General features: G+C 34.4%; 2 protein-coding genes across 2 annotated transcripts in view; both read right to left on the reverse strand.

Moving 5' to 3' along the window:
• Positions 1-21128, reverse strand: part of REV3L (REV3 like, DNA directed polymerase zeta catalytic subunit) — a 146328-nt gene that overhangs the window by 110148 nt on the left and 15052 nt on the right. The gene's annotated exons all lie outside the window — the stretch shown is intronic.
• LOC102538079 (adenosine 5'-monophosphoramidase HINT1) lies at positions 1973-2354 on the reverse strand. Its single transcript, XM_072966302.1, is given in 3 exon segments — positions 1973-1998; positions 2001-2040; positions 2043-2354. Coding segments are annotated over 3 exon segments (378 nt in total).

Consider the following 21128-nt stretch of genomic DNA (forward strand, 5'->3'; position numbering starts at 1 on the left):
AGACAAAGACAAATATTATATGATATCATTTATATGTGAAACAATGATACAAATGAATTTATTTACAGAACAGAAATAGACTCACCAACATAGAAAACAAACTTATGGTTACCAAAGCGGAAAGGGGGTAGGAATAAATTAGGAATTTGGGATTAAAAGACACACAGTACTAAATAAAACAGAGAAACAACAAGGACCTACTGTATAGCACATGGAACTATACTCAATACTTTGCAATACCTAAAATGGAAATGAATCTGTAAAAGAATATATATATATGTATAACTGAATTACCTTGCTGAATACTTGATGTCTCTAATGAGAAGACCTAATTTTAAATATATCATTAGAGTCAATATATTCATTAAAATTAATATTAAAATATTCATTTTAAACCTTGAATCACATTAAGATATTTTGTCAAATTACAGAGAGATGTTCCACTTACAGTGATCATTACCAAAAACAGGTAAAGAAATTAAGGATTAAGAAAGAACTGTCAAAAGGTTTTTTTTTTTCAGATAATAAAAACCAAATGACAACAGAACTAGACTACTACACCTGTATTTAATATTTATTCTCTCAAAAGTTAGAAGCAGCATAGCCTCCTTTCACTCTTCAACACCCTTCCCCCAAATTTCCTACAACTTTTGTATTTGAATTAAAAGGAAGTTTTCTTAGGACTATGTTCAGTTATTTAAGAGTACAGAACTGATATAGTCAGTTAGTTCTACTAAGCATATAATTAGTCACATGGGGGCTCGAATAATGCAGAGTTATAAATCATGAAAATCAGGAGTCCAAAATTTGGGGTGGAAACATATTATCAAACCTATCAAAACCAATGTAAACAAGAAGTCAGTGGAATGACATCTTTAAAGCATTAAAAGGAAAAACTGAATTTTAGTGGTTGCTCTAGAATTCGCAGTATACATTTACATCTACATCCACTATCAAGTAACACTTTATGGACTGCATTTCATGGGGAGTACAAGCACTTTATAATGGTATTCTAAGTACATAATAACGGTATTCCAAATTCCTCCCTCTTTTCTCTTATAACATTGCTATCATTAATTTCACTTTCCATAAACTATAATCACCCAATACATCATTTCTATTAAATTTTGAAGTTATCTATTATTATCTATTATTATTATTTCTTATCAAGAATAAGAAAATAATAGGTTTTATTTTACCTTCACTTACTCCTTCTCTAATGCTCTTCCTTTCTTGATGTGGATCCAAGTTTCTGACCTATATCATTCCTTTTCTCTGAAGATCTTTTAACATCTCTTGTAAGGCAAGTAACACTTCTTACTGGAAATAAATTCCTTTCATTTTTATTTGCCTGAGAAAGTTTTTATTTCTCCTTCACTTTTAAAGGATAATTTCTATGTGTTCAGAATTTTAGGTTGGTGATTTTTTTCTTTCTACTCTAACACTGCACTCTCTTTTTGCTTGCATAGTTTGTGGAGAGAAATCCAATGTAATTCTTAGCTTTCTTCTTGTATTGGTAAGGTGTTTTTTCCCTTCTACCTTCTTTCAAGATTTTCTCTTTGTCTCTGGTTTTCTGCAATTTGAAAATGATATGCCTAGGTGTAGATTTGGTATTTATCATATTTGGTGTCCTCTGAGCTTCCTGGATTGGTGGTTCTATGTCCGTCAATAATTTTGGAAAATTATCAGCCATCATTACTTCAAATATTTCTTTTGTTCTTTCCTCTCTTTTCCTTTGGATGAGACCATCAAAGGCATTCTTCATTTCTGTTATAGTATTTTTGATGTCTAGTATTTCCTTTAAATTCTTTTTTTTGACCATGCAACAACTTCATTTATTATGTATAGGGTTTTAAAAAATTATTTCTGCAATGTCTCCATACACAGGCAAAAATAAGTGAATTGTTTAGCATACTGGAACTTGCAAACCTGATCACAGTCTAGAGAAGAGAAAATTATCCCTACAGCATGCTTAACCAGGAGGTCAGTTCATCTGCCACCTCCAAGAACATGGAGATGAACATAATAGAAAGACTGTCCCCACCCCCATGGTGTTCATTCACCACCATTCGATAACCCTTCTTCAGGCCCAAAACAGCAGCACATTTCATGACAACAACCATTAAATTTCCAAGAAGACCTTCATCATCATCTTCTGCTGCAGAAATCTGGCATATAAGTTTCTTGGGTATCACCAGAAAACATGTTGATGCTTGAGGGGAAATGTTATGGAAAGCAAGACACTAGTCTTCCTCAAAAATGATTTTGGCTGGAATTTCCTTCCAAATGATCTTCCCAAAGATTGTGTTGCTACCAGGCCAAGTGGCCTGAGCCTTGGCGATCTCATCTGCCATTGTGGCCTCCCTCTTGTGTGGCTGGCTGGGAAGAAGCTCTCCTTTTGATTCTTGCTTAGAGCTTCCAACTCTTTGCTGACATCACCCATCAGTTCTTGCATGTTATCCACTCTTCCCATTAGAGCTTGACTAGGAGTTATGCTCTACTCATAGTAGCTAAAGGTATGAGAGGTTAAAATTTCCTCTAATGTCCTTATTTTTATCTCTCCTGTTGTCTTTTTGAGCTTCCCCAGAATCTCCTTAAATAGAATGCAAGTCTTGCAATTTTTTTCATCTGTAATACTCTATTACTATACAGGAACCCACTGATGTTGTGGTAAGATGCTGGTGGAGGGAAAAGTGTTCTGTAATCTTATGGTTAGATACAAGTCTTTTAGTGACCTTAATGCCTGGCTGTGGTCTTCACAAGTGCCTCTTGCCCCTTTTTCCCCTTAGATGAGACAGCAAGGCTAGAGGGGGCTGGAGTTGGGTATTTCCCTTCCCCCAGGTTGTTCAGACTCTGGTAGTTTCCCCACTTTGGGCAGGAGGAGAACAGATTGCCATGAGCATACTTCAAAATGGTTACTATTCCACTTCCTCTGCTAAAAGCATAAGAGGATTCTACCCCCACCCCCCCAACCCCATCTTCACTGTGAGAACCTGGTAGAGCTTGTGAAAGAAAAACTCAAAAAGTGCAGGAAACTTTTCCCTAAAACTGGGCCCCCGGGTAATTTTTAATTCTCAAGCTAATCCACACTCAGCTTCTGGAAGTTCATCAGTTATAGGTAAAGTTATCCTGCCAGATCCTGGCTCCTCAGTTTCTGCTCCTGGTAAGCTGTAATTCTTTGTATTTGTCTGTCTCTTCAGTTTTCAGGGTATTGGTTTACTCTGTGATCTCAACTGTCTTATGGATCTAAGAAGAGTAGTTGGTTTTTAGTTTGTTCTACTTTGCTCTGGTTTTGGGGACAAGAGTGACAGCCTCTAATTTTTTTCATTAGTGGAAACCAGAACTCATGTCATTTTAACATGTTCCCATCATTCCTTGAACACTTTCTTATTTTCTGGAACAATAATATGCTACATAGTTCATTTTGTACCATGGAATCAGCTGTCTTTCAAAGGTATATCTAGTGAGGTAATCAGGTTTATTTAGCGAATGTTATTTAGAAATCAAGATTCGGATGTAAAGTGTGCTCATTGCTATTGCTATGGCAATGTCGTTAATTCTAGAATGTCTAAGCAAACAGAGCTAGGAAAGTTACATATTTATACACATACACACACAGCTACATTTATTTCCTTCCCTTCCTTCCTTTGTCCCCCACCCTTTCTCTCTCTCTCCCCCTTTTCTTCTCTCCCTCCCTCCTTTCCTCTTTCCCCACCCAATCTACCAACCTACCTATCTTTCTCTGTATAGTAAAATCTGAGTTCATACTGATACCTCCAATTCTACCCCAATATCCCAGAGACATTCTACTTGTCCCCATCCCTCTTGTAGAACAGTGAGAAACCAGGCTCCCATTTTCCTAAATATATTTACTTGTCTGCACAAACTTAGAAAACATAAAAAGTAGTTTCAGAATTACTAACCACTACCACTTGAGAAAGGCATATCTATTAGCTAGAATTCAATATTTGTTTGCTGTTCGTTTCGGGGTAGGAAGGAGAGTGGTAAAATTTTCATTTGGTGAAATGCACAAATACTAACTGTGCCTTGATTAACTTTGACAACTGTGTGTATCAAGCCATGGAACATTTCCTATTTCCATCACTCCCAGAATTCCTTTGTGTTGCTTTTCAGTCAATTCCCGCCTCCTCTGAGGCAATCCCTGTTCTGATTTTTCATAAGTTTTGTCTAGCACTTCATAAAAATGAAATCACCCTGTACATATCCGTTGTGCCTGAATTCTTTTGCCCAGCACAGTGATTTTGATGTTCATCCATGACATCACATGCATCTGTAGCTCATTCCTTCCTATTGCTCCATAGTAACTCCTTGTACAGAAATATCACAGCTTGTTTATCCATTTAATATATGAAACAAGAGATTCAGAGTGCCTAAAGTCATGCATTTAACTGAAAAGAATAATTCCAAGGACCTCAGAACCAAACTTTAAGTTCTTGATTCTCAGTCTAGTGTTCTTTTAACTTTACCAAAGCACAACTTCAAACAAGCTCAAAAACAACAAAACTCCAGGGATGTATTTTTTTACCAAGTAAGTGATTTTTTAGAAGTACCTATTTATAATCATACCACACATGTATTATTTTTTAAAACCACCACTGTGATAATTTCTAATGAATTCTTTTTTCTAATGAATTGTTAATAGAAAAGGAAAAAAACCCCCAAATTAAAAGGCCATTGAATCAAATGCAAATATTTAAAAATCTTTTAAGAATATATGTATAGTTAACAACACTGATGTTCCTTCCATAAACCATACTCCTTCCTAATCCTTATTTCTACCAATGCTGATTTCAAATTTATCAAGCATTTCACAAATAATATCTCCTAAACATTTAACCTATAATTTATATATTCACCAATTTCTCCTATTTGATCTTTTAAGTTGCCAAGAGGAGTACTCTCCTAATTCTAGCATTTCTAGACAATTTCTAGCCTTCCAAGTCTCTTCTCAATCTGTCAAAGCATCCATTTCTAATCTCCTCCTTAGAAAATCTATCTCTCCTTAAAACATAACATAAAAGACAGTTCTTCAACCCATAATCCTTAAGCTCCTTCTCAGACCACAATTAACTTTGTTACTCTGATCTAAGGATGAGAATTTTTCTGTATTATCAAATGCTACTATTTTCCCCTCATGTTGAAGGCCTATGGCGGCACCATTCAAGGTGACCCTAAGTCATCACCATAGACTTAAGGGCCATAAGTAGGGGAACACTGAGAATTAGCTTGCCACTTGGTTGGATCATCCCACCCTTTCCCCACCACCCCAAACATACATAACCTGCCTCCTGGCCCAATCTAGATGTATTTTCAGAGGCTGGAGTAATTTGATGTCTCTTCCTCAAAGGCTATGAATACAAATTTTGGCAATAACCAAGATAACGTACCTAAAGAGCTAGTTGCAGGCTTCCCCTACTCCAAAAGTCTAATGAAATGAGACTTAACTTGAAAGAAAAAAGTGCCAGGATTGTAATGTCACCTACTAATTTTTCCTTTTTGCCATTAGAAAAGTTTTATAAAGCATGTTAATGTTTAAGGTAGACTCTTCTCAACTGGTAAAGAGAACTTAATACTTTCATCCTGACTCTTTCCTGGAAATAAATATGGTGGCCAAAGTAAGGGAAATTTATGGAAGGCAATGATTAACTCAGAGAACTAATTTAGGCAGTCAGACAAGTGATCATCTCATCATTTTTAAGAATTAACTGAGAAAATAAGATGACAATGGGAAAAGAACGTTAAGAAGCTCTTGGAACACGGCAAACTGCCTTGGACTGGAAGGAAAAACAGAAACTTTGGCCCTAAAGTGTCAATGAGGATATACTTCTATCTGAAAAAAAAAAATGTTAACAAAAATGCAGGTAAAACTGTTCTGTCTCTACATAGTATGAGTCATCGTTTTCCAAACCAGCGGTAGCGGAGTGATTTTTTCCTCCCCATTTTTGTAGCCTTTGCAAGCCATTTCCTTACTGATTTTCTAGTCACTGCCCTATTCCAAAACCAACATCACATGTTTTAGGTTTTTGTTATGGCAACATCCTCCTCTTGAAACTAATTTCTGTATTAGCTAGCTTTTGCTGCATAACAAACCACTCCAAAATTTAGGAACTTAAACAACGACCATTGCATTAATACCACTACTTTTGGGGTTGGCCAAATGGTCTTTTCTGATCTGGGTCAGCACAACTGATCTTTAAGTTTAGTCAAGAAAGGTTTTCCTTCAGAAAAATTTATGACCTTAAATGTATTTATTAAACATTTAAAATGTGGGGAAAAAAAAGAATGCAGATAAGATAAAGATAACTAAAGGTATCAAATTTAGAAATTGGCATATTAAAATTACCCTTACAAAACTTACAAAGAAAATTTCTTTTTAAAATATTTTCTGGCCTAGTTGTTCTAAAGAAATTAGAGGAATACACCAACAATTGACCACACATTTTTACTGAACACCTAGCATATAAAAGGCTTTGTATAGGTATTGTGGATTTTAAATGAATTAAATACAGTCTATTGCCATTAAAGAGCTGAGGAAACAGTTACGACACCAAGCTGTGTGTTAAGACATAAAAGAGATAGGAACAAAATGCTTAGGGAGCTCAGAAAAAAAGAGAATTTAATTGGAATGGGGGTGTGGCAAAAAAGGCTTCATGGAAGTGACATACGCATTGGACTTCAAAGGATGGGTAGGAATTTAACAGACATACATAGGAAAAGGAGACTAGAAAATATAGAACAGGAAAAAAAATAGAATATAAGAAAGGCATGGGAATTAGAAAAAACATAAGATATATTCAGGAAAATCCAACTTCATGAGTGAGGCTGAAATATGAAGTTTACGAGAAGAGAGAGAAAAATAGGAAAAGAAAAGCCTACAAAAGAATGGAGAGAGATTGAGGATGTCCCTAAACATGCACAAAATGTTCATTTTTAGCACTTGGGGATATAGATGATTTTGAGCTGTAGAAACAAACATAATCTAAGTTCTTACTATCAGAAGAACCTACGTACAAGTTAAGTTTCACAACTGTACTATCTTGCAGCCATCAATCCACCAACTCTCCTGTGAGAATTAGGATCAGGATGCCAAGGCTGGCTAAATGCTAAATTTTAAAGCAGATTCAGCTGTTCAGTGGTCAACATGGTTATAGATAAAGAGGGTAACCATATAATGTCATCCAAACTAGGGTTTTTGAGAATAAAGGGGGGCACTATTAATAATTATGTTAGTGTAAATTAAGAACATGTCACACAAACTGGAAGGAATGGTTATCTTAGCTACAAAAACTCCCCAAATTACAGAGACTCTTTACTTTTTCTTTTAGATTCTCTTCAGCGGGAATCTCCTGGGAGCAGCAGGACAATCTAGCATTTGATATTGAGATTAGTGGCTATGGAGTTTAAAAAAGATAGGCACATATTAAAAAATGAATAACATCTATTCTTTTTATAGTAGCAGAGACTTGAAGGGTGAATAATTTTATGCAAATCTATGTAAGATTTCTTTGTCTTAACTAATGACAACTGTGAACAGAGAGGAACTACACACTGATTACTAACCTCACGAGCACATTTAGACTCAGATGGTATTTCCTGAGCTTGTTTTTAATTTTTATATTAGAAAACATTAATTTTCAACTACACCTACCATCTCAAAGCATATTACTTTTTTATTTTAATATACTTTAGGAGAAAAAAAATCTGTTTTTATTACTAAAATTACAGAAAACACTTGATGATTAGCAAAAGATTGTTTGTTATGTAGGTGGTTGCAACACTTGGCCTTTAGCCTCTTGCCAAATACCACACCACATGTGTTCCAAACCATCAGTAAACCCAGATGCCCTCACGTAAGATATCTCAAATCCAACCAGAAATTAAGAGGCAAAACAATCCTATGGTCTTAATGAATGAAACCTAGAACTTCTAATGTCAGGACTTTTAGGAATTTATTTGGTCAAAGTCTAAGATGTGATTAATGAAGGTCTTGACACTGCAAAAAGAAGACAAGTTTTTTATATTAAAAAAATACATAATCACCCTATGCCAGGGATTGGCAACTTTTTCCATTAACAGGACAGATAGTAAATGTTTAGGGTTTGTGGGCCACTGTCTCTGCTGCAACCACTCAGGTCCCGCTGAAGCATGAAAAGAGCCATAGGTAACATGAAAATAAATGGAGGGGGCCGTGATCTACTAAAATTTTACTTACAAAAACAGATGATGGGGCTGGATTTGGCTCTCAAAGGTGCAGTTTGTCAACACCTTTTCTAACATATAAACTCCTTTGAATCACTAGTGCCTTGGACAGTGTCTGGTACATAATATATGATCAGTGAATGCTTTTAGATGAATCACATTATTGATTCAACAAACAACATCAGCAAAATGTCTGAGCTACCTTGGTACAAACATTGTGTTTACTGAGTATTATTTAAGACTTTAACTTCTCAGAATTTATAGGTTGGTATTTCTTATGCAAAACACTTACTTTAAAATGTTTATTAATTTAGAATTTTTACTTTCATTTAATATTAGTCATGGTCATGTCACTACTGAACTCTGCTTACCCAAGATTACTATTAATTTTCTGGCTCCTTGCAGCTAGTCACATAAATAGGTAATCTGATTACATAGTATAAGGACTAGAGCTAAAAGGTCATGTTAAGTTAAAGCCAAAGTTAACAATCTGGCAGAGTCAAAGGCAAGCAGAAAGAACCTTGCCAAGGAAACTGGTGTGCAGAGAAGAGAATGGAAGAGGAGGCAGACCTGTTTGTACCATGCAATAAAGATGTGAGAGGTTTCTCTGTATTATAATAATAAATCTCCTATTTTTTAGAGCATCTTTGAAAGGGCCTCTGTTTTTTTGCAACTAAATGATTCTTGACTGGAAAATGGATAATTAGACATTTTGGAGAAGAGCTAGTACTTGAGCTGAATCTAACAAATGAATAGACAGGACTTCTAGTATAAATGGGGTAACAGGGAACAGATTTACCCTCCCACCTGAAAAAACTAAAAAAACAAAAAAATATATGAAACAATGGTTTTCAGACACTGGACAAAGGCTGGTATAGGAGAGTAAATCTTAGAGAAGGGAAACAAAGTGAGCCCATTCCAAGAGCTCCCTTCTAAGAGCAGTTTCCAGGGAGCAGAGGGAGAAGGAACCCAGGTGGAGCCCAGCAATACTCCTGAGTTGAGAAAGTTGCTGGAATTTGTCTGGTAGGATACCAAAGAGGAGAGAGTTGCAGAGTGGAGTAGATCTGCAGTAGGTCCCTCTTAAGTCTTTACAGAGCAGTATCACATGAGTGTGAGGAATCTACCCTAAGCAAGAAAAGAACCAACTAAAAGGAGCAGAAGGAACAATGCCAGAGGCTCAAACAGTGGCAGGAATAATTTGTGTTTCATTCAAAAAGGAAAAAGTTTCATACTTCACAGGACATCAGGTGGAATAATTGTTAAGTTATTGTCTCAGTAGTGGTGCAAAATTAGCCCTAGATAAAGTTTGCTCTGATCCCACCTAACCAAGCATAAAAATAAGCATTGGAAATGTCAAACCATTTCCAAATAACGTATCACTGTCCCAGAATAAAACTCAAGAATATTTCTAGAAATACAAAAATATCCAAAACACAAGGTAAAATTCACAATGTCTGGCACCCAATAAAAAACTGTCAGGCATGGAATAAGAAAATATGACCCATAATGAGAATAAAAATTAGCAACAGAAATAGGCCAAGAAATGACAAATATTAGAATTAGCAAAGATAGTTATTAGAACTATTATCCATATGCAGAGGAATACTCAAATGTGTTAAGCAGAGACATGGACAATATAAATAGAACACAAATAAAAAATTTTATCTCATCTGAGATGAAAAATAAATGTTTGTGATGAAAAATACAATGGGTGAATTAATAGCACATTAGAAATGCTAGTTAAAACACAGCAATAGAAACTATCCAAATGAAACAGAGAAGTCTGGAAAAAAAAATGAACAAAACATTAGTAACCTATGTGACAACTTTAAGCAGACTCATACACGGAATCTGAGTCCCCAGAGTGGAGGATAAGTGCTATAAACAGCAACCAAAAAAAAAAAAAAAGTAGAAAAATATGGGCTTAAAGATGTACACAAGAGTAAGCTATCATAGATTATGGAGAGGAGAAAAAAATGAGAAAAGCTGTACATCTGGACCATTAATTTGACAATGGACAGCATAACTAGGAGCTGCTCCTTCTAAGAATGAAGCAATAAGAACCCAAACTAGGATGTGACAATAGGAAAAGAGAGAACTGAAAATATTGTAAATGAAGACATAACAGGAACTAGTGATTATATACTGGGAAGAACACAAGAGGTTAAAATTTTGAAAAGAACCAAACTGAGTTTGAATCAGCTTCTCTACTTATCTTCTCTCTATTGAACTTAGAGAGGTAACAATCTCTCTCTGCCTTGGTTTCCTCATTAGTAAACTGGAGATAATAAAAATATCTATCTACTAGTACCATTTAGAGAATTAAATGAGTAAAAACATGTCATAAGTCCTCAATAAACCCTGCCAATTACAGTTCCCAAAACGTTTGGTCTCAGGACTGCTTTTCACTCTTGAAAGTTATGAAGGACCTCAAAGAATTTTATTTATGTGGGTTTTATCTATCAATACTAACCATGTGAGAAATTAAATAAACCTATTACATGTTAACACGAATAATATTTTTCCAAAAGAAAAAAATTTAGAACAAAGACAGAAACTGCTTTACATTTTTGCATCTCTCTGATGTCTGGCTTAATAAGAGAAAGCTAGGTTCTCATATCTGCTTCTGTTCTGTCTATTGCTTATGTTGTTTTGCCTGGGAAAGATAACCAACCAATCTGTCTTCCGTAGAAGCTGACACACCAAGAAACCTAAGATACCACTTCCTGAGTGGAATGACTAAGTATAAAAGGGGGGCAGGATAGCAGTATTTATTCTGTAAATCTTAAGAGTCCTCAAGAGTGGAATGAGTATAAACTATCCTATAAACTATCCTAGTCAGCTCACAAGTGAAAGAGCCAGAAAAGTTTTTGTCCATTAAATTTATTCCTCATGGGTTACAGGGTGAACTCCAGAATAGAGATGGAATCATGAATAGTTTCCATATAAAGCAGTATAGATGCACAGTTCTACATGAAGAGTAAGGAAATGACCTGGACCTGAGCTGGGAGTTTGGAAAGCTTGAAGCTGAAGAAGCCAGATCTCCAAAGGACACAGAGCCACTTCAATTCTAATTACTATTTGTAATATTATAATATTTTCTTTAAATATGTGATTTTTAAAAGGTAGATGCTATGTTGCCTCCTTTACTCCCCCCACTCTTTACTTTATAAACTCTGTTGATTTGTTATAGATTTTCCTATGGGCATTCTATCTACATTCAACTTAATTTCAAATATCTTTAAAATCAAGTACTACCACAACAAAAGAAAACACAATTAACAATGAAACTAAACAATGTTAGGAACTGCAGAGAATAAAGCTGAGTGAATAGACCAAGGCCCTTAGCTTCATGAGGGCTTTTTGTGTGTGCCACAATATACATAACATAAAATTTACTACTTTATGAATGTACAGTTCTGGGGTATAAAGTACATTCACATTGTTTGTAACCATTACCACCACCCATCTGTAGAACATTTCTCTTCATCACCCTAAATGGGAATTCTGTACCCATTAAACAATAAATCCCCATTTCCCCTTTCCCCAAGTCCCTGGTAACCCTAATCTACTTTCTTTCTCTATGAATTTGAGTGTTCTACATCCTTATATAAGTGGAATCACACTTTGTCCTTCTACCATTGAGTTTTTTCCTACTAATTTTTATTGCATGTCTAGGACCAAGCATTGAGGACACAAAGACTGGCAGCATACTGATGGGTGCTCATAAAACTTACATTCTAATAGGGAGTCACTCAAGTCAATATGATAACTGCTCTAACAGAGATAAACAAAGTGCAGTGATGACACAAAGGACCATTCAACTCTGATTGAGCTGACTGAAGTCAGGACAGCTTCACACTGGAGGCAATGTCTCAGGACAATTTTGAAATAGAAGAATTCACTAAATGGACATGATCATTCCATCCAGAGGAATGGAGTGGAATTCATCAAACATTTAATGAGGGGCAACACTATGTTAAGCATTCCACACCTAGAAAAGCCAGACTTCCTGCCTTCCTTAAGCTAAAAGAACATGTGAGCAGGGGCAAGCAGTTCAGACTGAAGAGCAAAGTGCTTGGGAGGAAGATGAGGCTGGAGAGGCACTCAGGTGTCAGATCATGGAAAAGTTTAATGTCATCCAGAGTTTTATTTTATACTGTAGGCCAATTTGAGAACTTTAGAATATATAAAAATCACTCATGGCACCAGCTAGAAGTACATATTCGTAGGCTAACCCCAAAGGTTTATATTTCATATGCCTGAGGTGGACCCCAGGAATCTATTTTTAATGAGTACCCCAGGTGATTCTAAAGCAGTTATGTCCATGGACTACTTTTGGGGAAATACTTCTGTAGAATATGGGAAGCTAATGATGGCTTCAAACAGGAGAATAATGTGAACAGACTGTATGTTCGGGTTTATTAAAATTTCCCCCTAAATATAAAGTGCTCTTATTCAAAAGATACAAAAGAATGCAAAAAAGAAAAACTACTCAGTTCTACTACCTGGAGATAAACACTTCACTTTCTGATGTATTTTTTTCTCTCTGTGTCTACATTATATACATTTTTAAACAAAAGGATCATACTGTTCAGATTATTCTAAAGCCCATTTTCTTCACTTAGTCATACAAGTGAATGTTTCTCCCTTCTATTCCTTCTAAGTAAGATTTTTGATGACTGCATAGCAGACCATATGCACCCTGTAGATGTAACTATCCCTTTTTTAACGTTTAAGTTATTAGCAAATTTTCACCTATTTTCTTGTACCATAGTCAATGTCAACATTCAGATGAAGTCTGAGTTTAAGAAAGATCACTCTAGTGACACTGTTAAGAGCTGAATATGAAAGAGGTGAAATTAAAGGCAAGTGAGAGGTTTAAGACGTTTCAAGTAAAAATAATGAGACCTCAATCAAAGTAGTAACAATAGAAGTGGACAGAGAGTGGATTTGAAAGTCCATAATGTAAGGTCTGTCATCTGTTTAAGACAGTATGCAAAAAAAAATTCTTCTTTTTTTCTTCAGTAAATATTTACCAAAGCCCTTCAATGTATCAAAGACTAGTTATTTATAAAAAAATCAGGATAAAAATGACTATGCATTTTCACTTTTCTTTTATATGTTTGTATGTGTTATATGTATATGTAGGATCAGGAGTCCACCTGTATTTAAGTAATTGAGAGCATTCCTTTTGATCAGAGGAAAAACAATTCCTTGGTTCCAGTTCTACAACTACAAAAGTGGAGCCAGAAAAAGTTGTGAGCAGAAGCCTAACCCTCTGTTATCGAGTATATGCTGGGGCTATAGTGGGAATTTAACATGCTAAACAAAAAACTGCCTATGATACAGTTAACCTCAATTTTTAAAAAGAATCTGAATATACCGGGGCTTTCTACCAAAAAAGCAAATGCTTCATGCATTTGGCTCTTTGTCCTTTTAAGTGGCTATTCTCCAAAATCAACTTGGCTATGTCCCTATTTCAAAATCTGCCAGCTACTGGAACATGGGTCAAACACAACACTTTTCCTCTCTGTGAAAAAGTAAAAAGTATCAATGACAAGAAATCTTATTAGGTAAAGCTGAGATCACATAAAAATGCTTAGAATGAACAAGTTCCCCTCAAACAACTTTTTTTTTTAAGATACTAATACCAACTTCACATTATTAAGCATTAGATTTCAAATGTAAGGTTTTTTTTAAAATTAAACTTTTAGACACTCAAATCAGACATATTCAAAGACTTTTTTTAGTAAGTCTGACACACCTCAATTGATGTAAATGAAAAAAATTAGAAGCATGTCTTGCTTTCTTTTGAGATTACAAGAATAAAACAAAACAATAATGCTGAATTTTTACCTATATTATACCTCATATCTATTTAATTTTATATAGTCCTAGGAGAATAAAATAAACATGTCTGAGTCTAGCTACTTGGTAATATGTAATATTTTTTACTCCAAATTAAATATGTAACATTATAATAATAACCGAAGCATAATTCAGTATGAAAATCCAATGAATTTCAAGTAATTAGCAAAGATAAAAAATAACAATATGTTTTTACATACAAAACTAAAACATACCTTACATCATAAGTCATTGGAATTACATTCTATCATCACAACAGCAAGAATTCTAGGTCATAGCTGTGGTCTCCAAATTTAATTGAATTGTTTTTAATTGGGAGAAAGATTATTATAAACACATTTTACTAATAATCTGAAAGATCTCAGGACACGCCAAAAAGTATAGGCTTCCACACTACAGCTTCACTTTCTGAAATATCAATACTTTAGTAAAGAATAGCAACAATAACTATTATCATCCAGGAAATCTCCCTAATCATATGGGGGGCAGTTAGAGGGGGGAAGAGTGGGGGAAAAAAAAAACTCAGACCAAATCATACAAGAGCTATGGGACAGTAGTTTATGATTTAACATATAACTGAAATCACACAAAGAGAAGAGAGAAAGAAGAATCAAAAAAAGATACTGGCTGAGAATTTTCCAAATCAAAGATACCAAACCACAGAAACAGGAGTTCAGAGAACATCAAACAAAAGAAAATAGACACATCATATTCAAAAGTAACGACACATCATAACCAAAGATGGAGAAAATCTTAAAGACAGACCAAAAAGAAAAAAAAGACACTTAACATACAGAAAATCAAAGATAAGAATTACAGCAAAACTACACAAGATGGACAACAGAATGACATTCCCTAAGTGCTGAAAGAAAAGGCAATCTACAATGCTGTACTCAGCAAAAATGTTTTCTAAAAATGAAGGAAAAACAAAGTCTCCTTCAGAAAACCAAAAACTAAGTAATTCAGTACCACCAGATTTGTCCTATAATAAATAATAAAGGAAGTTCTTCAGGTAGATGGAATATGATAGAAGACAGAAACCTGGATCCATCCAAAGAAATCAACAACACTAGAAATGACATAAGTGACTTCATTTATTTCTTATTTGTAATTGCTCTAAAAGATGACTGTCTAAAGCAAAAATAGAAGTTCTGTACTGAGTGCTGATAGCATATACAAAAGTGAAAATGTGTAACAACAAACGCACAAAGCCAGAGCAGGAAAAATTTGAAGTAAACAACTGTAAAGTTCTTACAGTATATGTGAAATTATGTAGTATTATATGATGGAAGACTTGATTAGTTATAAACGTGTATTATATACCCTAGGACTGCCACTAAACTAATTTTAAAAGATATATAAATAAGTAAGCAAATAGTAGAGAAAGGAAATAAAAAATATCCAGGTAATCCAAAAGATGGAAAAAGCAAAGGATAGAATAACAGAAAACAGCTGGCACAGTGGCAGATTTTAGTCCAACCATATTATTAACATTAAATGTAAAAAAAAATCTAAGCACATTAATTACAAGACTGAGATCGTTAGACTAGATAAATGAACAAGCCCACCTTTATGCTGTCTGCAAGAAGCTCATTTAAACTATAAAACCATAAATAGGTTGAAAGTAAAAGGATGGAAAACGATACGTTGGGAGACAATTCTCCATGGTTCTCTGCTGGTGTAGCTAGCTGTCTTTAAATCTACTTCTCAGTATTTGAGCTGCAACCATCTCCTATCTGCAGTTCCTCCTTGTAACAGTCAGTAAAGTGAAGAACCAGCAATCTCACATCTGTTGCCAGCATCTTTGAAATTTGTGTCAAGTTAAACTGTTAGCTTGCAAGAAGGTAAAAATCTCAGACCCTTCACAATTCTTGACATGATACATCATGTGAAAACTAATCAAAAGAAAGCTGGAATGAGCTAAAGATCTAATCTGTTCTTAGAAACAATAATTAGTACATATATGAAAACTAAAAAAATGTACAGTATACTGTTTATATTTACATGCAATATAATGTGTATGTGCAGTTGAACTGTAACAATTCTACATAATAAAACTAGAAAAAAAACAAATAAACTTGAATCAAGGGCAAAAAAAGAATATCAAGATAAAAAAGAAGTGTTGTTTTTGGGACAATGTATACTCAATCAAGTCTGCATATTCCTTCTGTGTCCTCTAATTCTGTATCTGCTACTTAATATACCTACTTATATGACAACCTGTCCCACCAAAGTTTGAGGTTGTGTGTGATCATTTATTTCCCAAATAACAATGCCAAGGCACTAAATAGATTCTGTAAAGAAAACTCAGAGGTTAACTTTTACTACATGAGAAAAGATGTTTCAATATAAATTTAAACAGGAGTCCGTATGTAACCCTGAGTCAATCAAACTATTTTAATATCTTCAGGCATTCTGGTTCTGCCAACATTTGGCCTTCCTATGTGTACCAGTAGTACAAACATTGCCTAATGTTTCCTAAAGGCCCAAAAGGAGCCCCAGAAGTGATGTGTTCGCTTCACCAAAGTCTTCATTTTTCATCAAATTCAGGGATTGCATAGGAACAGTCCTGGTATCAGTAAAAGCTCACTTATATAACAGATTTTGAGAAATAAAATGTTATTTCTTTCAAAAGATTATGCTTTTAAGCCCTTTCCCATAAAAAAAAAAAGCTGGAATGGCTCTATTAACATAAGACAAGGAAGACTTTGAGAACAAGAAATATTACGCCAGGGATTAAGAGGTCATTTCATCAAGAAGACATTATAATCCTAAATATGTAAGAACTTAACAAGGCTTCAAAATACATGAAGCAAAAACTGATAGAACTGAAAGAAAAACAGACAAATCCACAAGTTGGAGACTTTAACATTCTTCTCAATATTTGACAGAACAAAGGGATGATAAACATATGGAAAAATTCAACTGTACTAGTAAGAGAAAATATACAAACAACGAGAGATTATCACTTACACCTATAAGAATTAATTTAAAACAAGAAGTCTGATAAATCTAAATGCTGGTGAAGATGGGGAACATCAGAAGCTCTCATATGCTGCTGGTGGGCATATAGTTTGGTTGAACCACCTTGGAAAATTGCATTACCTAAGAGAGATGTGCACATTCTACCATAGCAATTCTACTAGTATAATCATGATAAATTCTTATACACATGCACTAGAAGACATGTACAACAGTCTTCATTACAGCATTGTTTATAACTGGGGATTTAAAAAAAATTCAGGTAACAACTCAAATGTTCACAAGAGAATGAATAAATAAAACTGTGGTATAGTCATATGACACAATACCATACAGCAGTAAAAATGAATGAACTACAGCTATATAATTCAACATAGATAATTCACTAAAACATAATGTTAGAGGAGGAGAATCACAGAAGAACAGACACACATAAGTAACTCTAAAAAGATAAAACTAAACAACATATTGTTTAGGATATATACAAAAGAAGTAAAACTATTAAGAAAAACAAGGAAACGATTAACTAAAAGTAGAAACCAAAATTAGATAAGAGAGGAGGAGGCAATCAGAGATTTCAAAGATATTTGTAATATTCTATTTCTTATTCTGGATAATAAACAGATGTTTGTTACATTCCTTAATTTACACATATTATAGATGTTCTCATGTTTATTATATATTTATACTTTAAAATTCTTATGAAGAGTAAGTAGTAAGTACAGATTCATTCAGCAAGTGTTAAAAAAAAATTAAATAAAATCACCAAATATAGGAACAACACTCCTTGTTGTTCCTAGACGTTGAGACTCACACAATCCAAACAGGCCACACTAGATCCTGGTTACACTTAGTGAAATATAAAACATGAAACAACATGCCAGCAAGGCAGTGTCAGGTTGTTACTCTGCAGTAGGAGTCTGCACAGCAATCCAGGGTATATTCTCTTTGGCACCCTGAGGAGGCAGGTCAAGTAAAAGAGAATGAGATCACAAGGACTGGTGCAATAAACTACCCTAGCTGGGAAGTATTGAATAGTAACTACTACCTCCAGTCCTAGAGACATAGATTCCCCAGCCCTACAAAGGACTTTCTCAATTATAAGAGTTATCACACCCAGGGAAGTCCAAAGCTCTTGCTTCCTGCTGGTATTTACAGTTTATTCACAGTCTTCCCAGGCCATATGTAATTTACTAATCATGAGTCATTTTTACCGAAAGCAATGATGCTTGGTTACACAACTGACATTCTATCTCCATCAGGTTTCCAGGTGAATAAAGCTAGAGAGTTAACCCAAGGCCAAAACCGTAAGGGGAGCGGGGGTGGGGGGGGCACCACCTATTATCAATGCTTTACTCACAATAAGTGAGGAGATTAAATTTGGAATGGCACTAAGCTAAACATCTATTAGTATATTTTACTGAATCTAAAATGCCAGTGACTGTAAGATAGCATTAAATTTTGTACTGCTAAGAAAGAAAAAAATGCTTCCAATTAAATATAGTACACCACTGACTGTAAGATACATCCCAGTTGCTGAGATACAAAAATGGAGAGGGGAATAAATGTCCTAGGGTTAATGAAATACAGAATAACTCTTTTTCCAGTTTTTCACTGAAATATTTAAGATATACACCATAGTTTCTATCATGGAGACATCATCTGCTTCAATAGAAACCAGTCACCTACTAAAAACTTTCTAAGATGTGTAAAGTTGTATCTTCCCACTCAATATCAAGGCTATATTTTCTCACTTAAAACCTCTTGCTCTTTGGGGGAAGGGTATAGCTCAAGTGGTATTACCTTCTCCCCCTGTCAAAAATAATACAATAATAAATAAATAGAATTTGGAAAAAAAATTGAAATAAAACCTCTTGTTCTTTGTCTATTCTATAAACATCAATGCCCAGTATCAACAACTGACAGAGCATAGCTCTCTTCGTTTTGGATGTTAAATTAGCTTCTATCACTGATAAAATCATCAAAAGTCCTAAGGTCCTTTACAACCTGGAGACTTTCATGTAATACTCTGGAGGAAAAAAAAAAAAAAAGAAAGGTAGAAAGCCAGAAAGCCAGACACACAGAAAGAAAGGCATAAAGACAGACTGAAAACAAGAAACCATTGTCTCAGGTTATCCAGGAATAAGTTTCCTCCCACATGATGGACTGCACAGTGAGAACAGGGGGAAAAAATCTTAAACCTCAATCAAGTAGGGGCACACTAGATGAATGTTTTCATCTAAGTGGATTGTGCTCAATTATTAGCTCTGTATATGCAGGAGGGCAATTCTAACAGTTCTATCAGTTTATAAGTGAAAATGAAGACAACCAATTGAACTTTCCATACTCTGCCTACTGGCAAACACCAGGACTGGTTAAATAGCCTCTTGTTCATAGAAGAATAAACCTGGGATCTATACAAAGATTCAGCAGCATAGATAAAACACCTTCCTAAAAAGCCAAAAAAAGAATCTGTGATAATTTACCTGAGAAAACAGAAGAAATGTAGACAGTATCTGTTGTGTGTTCTCAATAAGATATAAAAAAACACAGTTTCTGTGAGACATCTTTTACAAGGAAAGATGATCAGTTAAAAAGACCAGGAAAGGGGGAAAAAAAAAAAAAAAAGACCAGGAAGGAATAAAACACAAGCAAGATATGCAAGCTAAGATATAAATGGAACTCTAAGAGATAAGGAAATGGAAAGAAATACAAACAACAGCAAAATTAAAATCTATACTGGAGATAAGAACCAATATTGCAGGTAAAAAAAAATCAATAACGTAGAAAATAAAAACAAAAATGTGTACCAAGAATACAAAAGGACAAAATTAAAAATAAGAGTAAAGTTAGGTATAAAAATGAAATATGAACTAATCTACAAATAACAGGTATTTCTTTAATTTAAAAAAAAAGCATAACAAATGTAATGGAAGCAATAACCAAAGGGGTAATATAAGAACTATCCCCAAATAAAAACCACTAACATTTCTACACCAAAAGGATGTTCTTGTCTCAGTCAAAATTCAAAACACCAGAAGAACGTTCAGAGAATTTTAAAGGAAAAGCCTAGGACACAAGAATATCATATTGAGCCATGCTGTCATTAATATGTGCACACACACAAAAAGCCATTTTCAGATATTCAAGGGTTCAGAAAAGTAACCCACATGCGAATATCTTCAAAACTAACATTTGAAAACAAACAAACAAAAAAATATCAAAATTGGAACTCAAGAATGGGTATATACGGTGTGGTATAATTAGATTAGTAGTGGTGGTATCAAATTAATACGTAGAGGTGAGTCCAAATTGTTCTACTGAAATTTAATTCATAAGCTAAAAATTTTTTTTAAAGAGAAGATATACAGTTGAAAACATTCAACAATTATAAGTTAGTCAAAGATTGGGAAGCTGAGAGTATAAAAATCTAAAATAAGCTAAATGCCTTGTATTACATAAAATAAAGTATTTTTTATTTGTTCCTGAATTTTTAAATTAAAACTACATTTCTGGGGAGTCCCCAGGCAGTAGGAGTCCTGGAAGAAAGAGACCGGTGGAGGACGTCAGGCAGGTGGGGCTGAAGGTGAACTGGGACAGGGTCGTTTTTTAACTGGTGGGATAAATACCCAGCATTTTCCCCACAAGGACAGTTTTAGCCCCTTGACCATTCCAAAGATGTTAACTTACTCATCTAAGGGTAATTCTTCCTTGGTTTATGTGCTTGTTAACATATTCATTCCAAGATTAAAGATTCTGCAGTTTGTTTTCAGGAAAAAAAAAAAAAAAACAACTACATTCCTGTGTATAAGCTTTTAAAAATGATTTTGGTATTATGCTTTTTTTTAAAAATAAAACACATAAAACAGAGTCTATGTGCAAAAAATAGAAAACAAAGGAAAAACAGAATTATTACAAAGTATAAAATTTAAATTTTAGGAGTCAAAATCAAGTAACAAATTCTTCTTATTGTTTAAAACCTCTATTGGAAAGATCCTCTAATGGGGTTAAAAAATGAAATGACATTAAAAGGATCAAAAATAGTTAACAGGCAA

Source organism: Vicugna pacos, chromosome 8 (genome assembly GCF_048564905.1).
Source record: "Vicugna pacos chromosome 8, VicPac4, whole genome shotgun sequence".
Taxonomy (NCBI): domain Eukaryota; kingdom Metazoa; phylum Chordata; class Mammalia; order Artiodactyla; family Camelidae; genus Vicugna; species Vicugna pacos.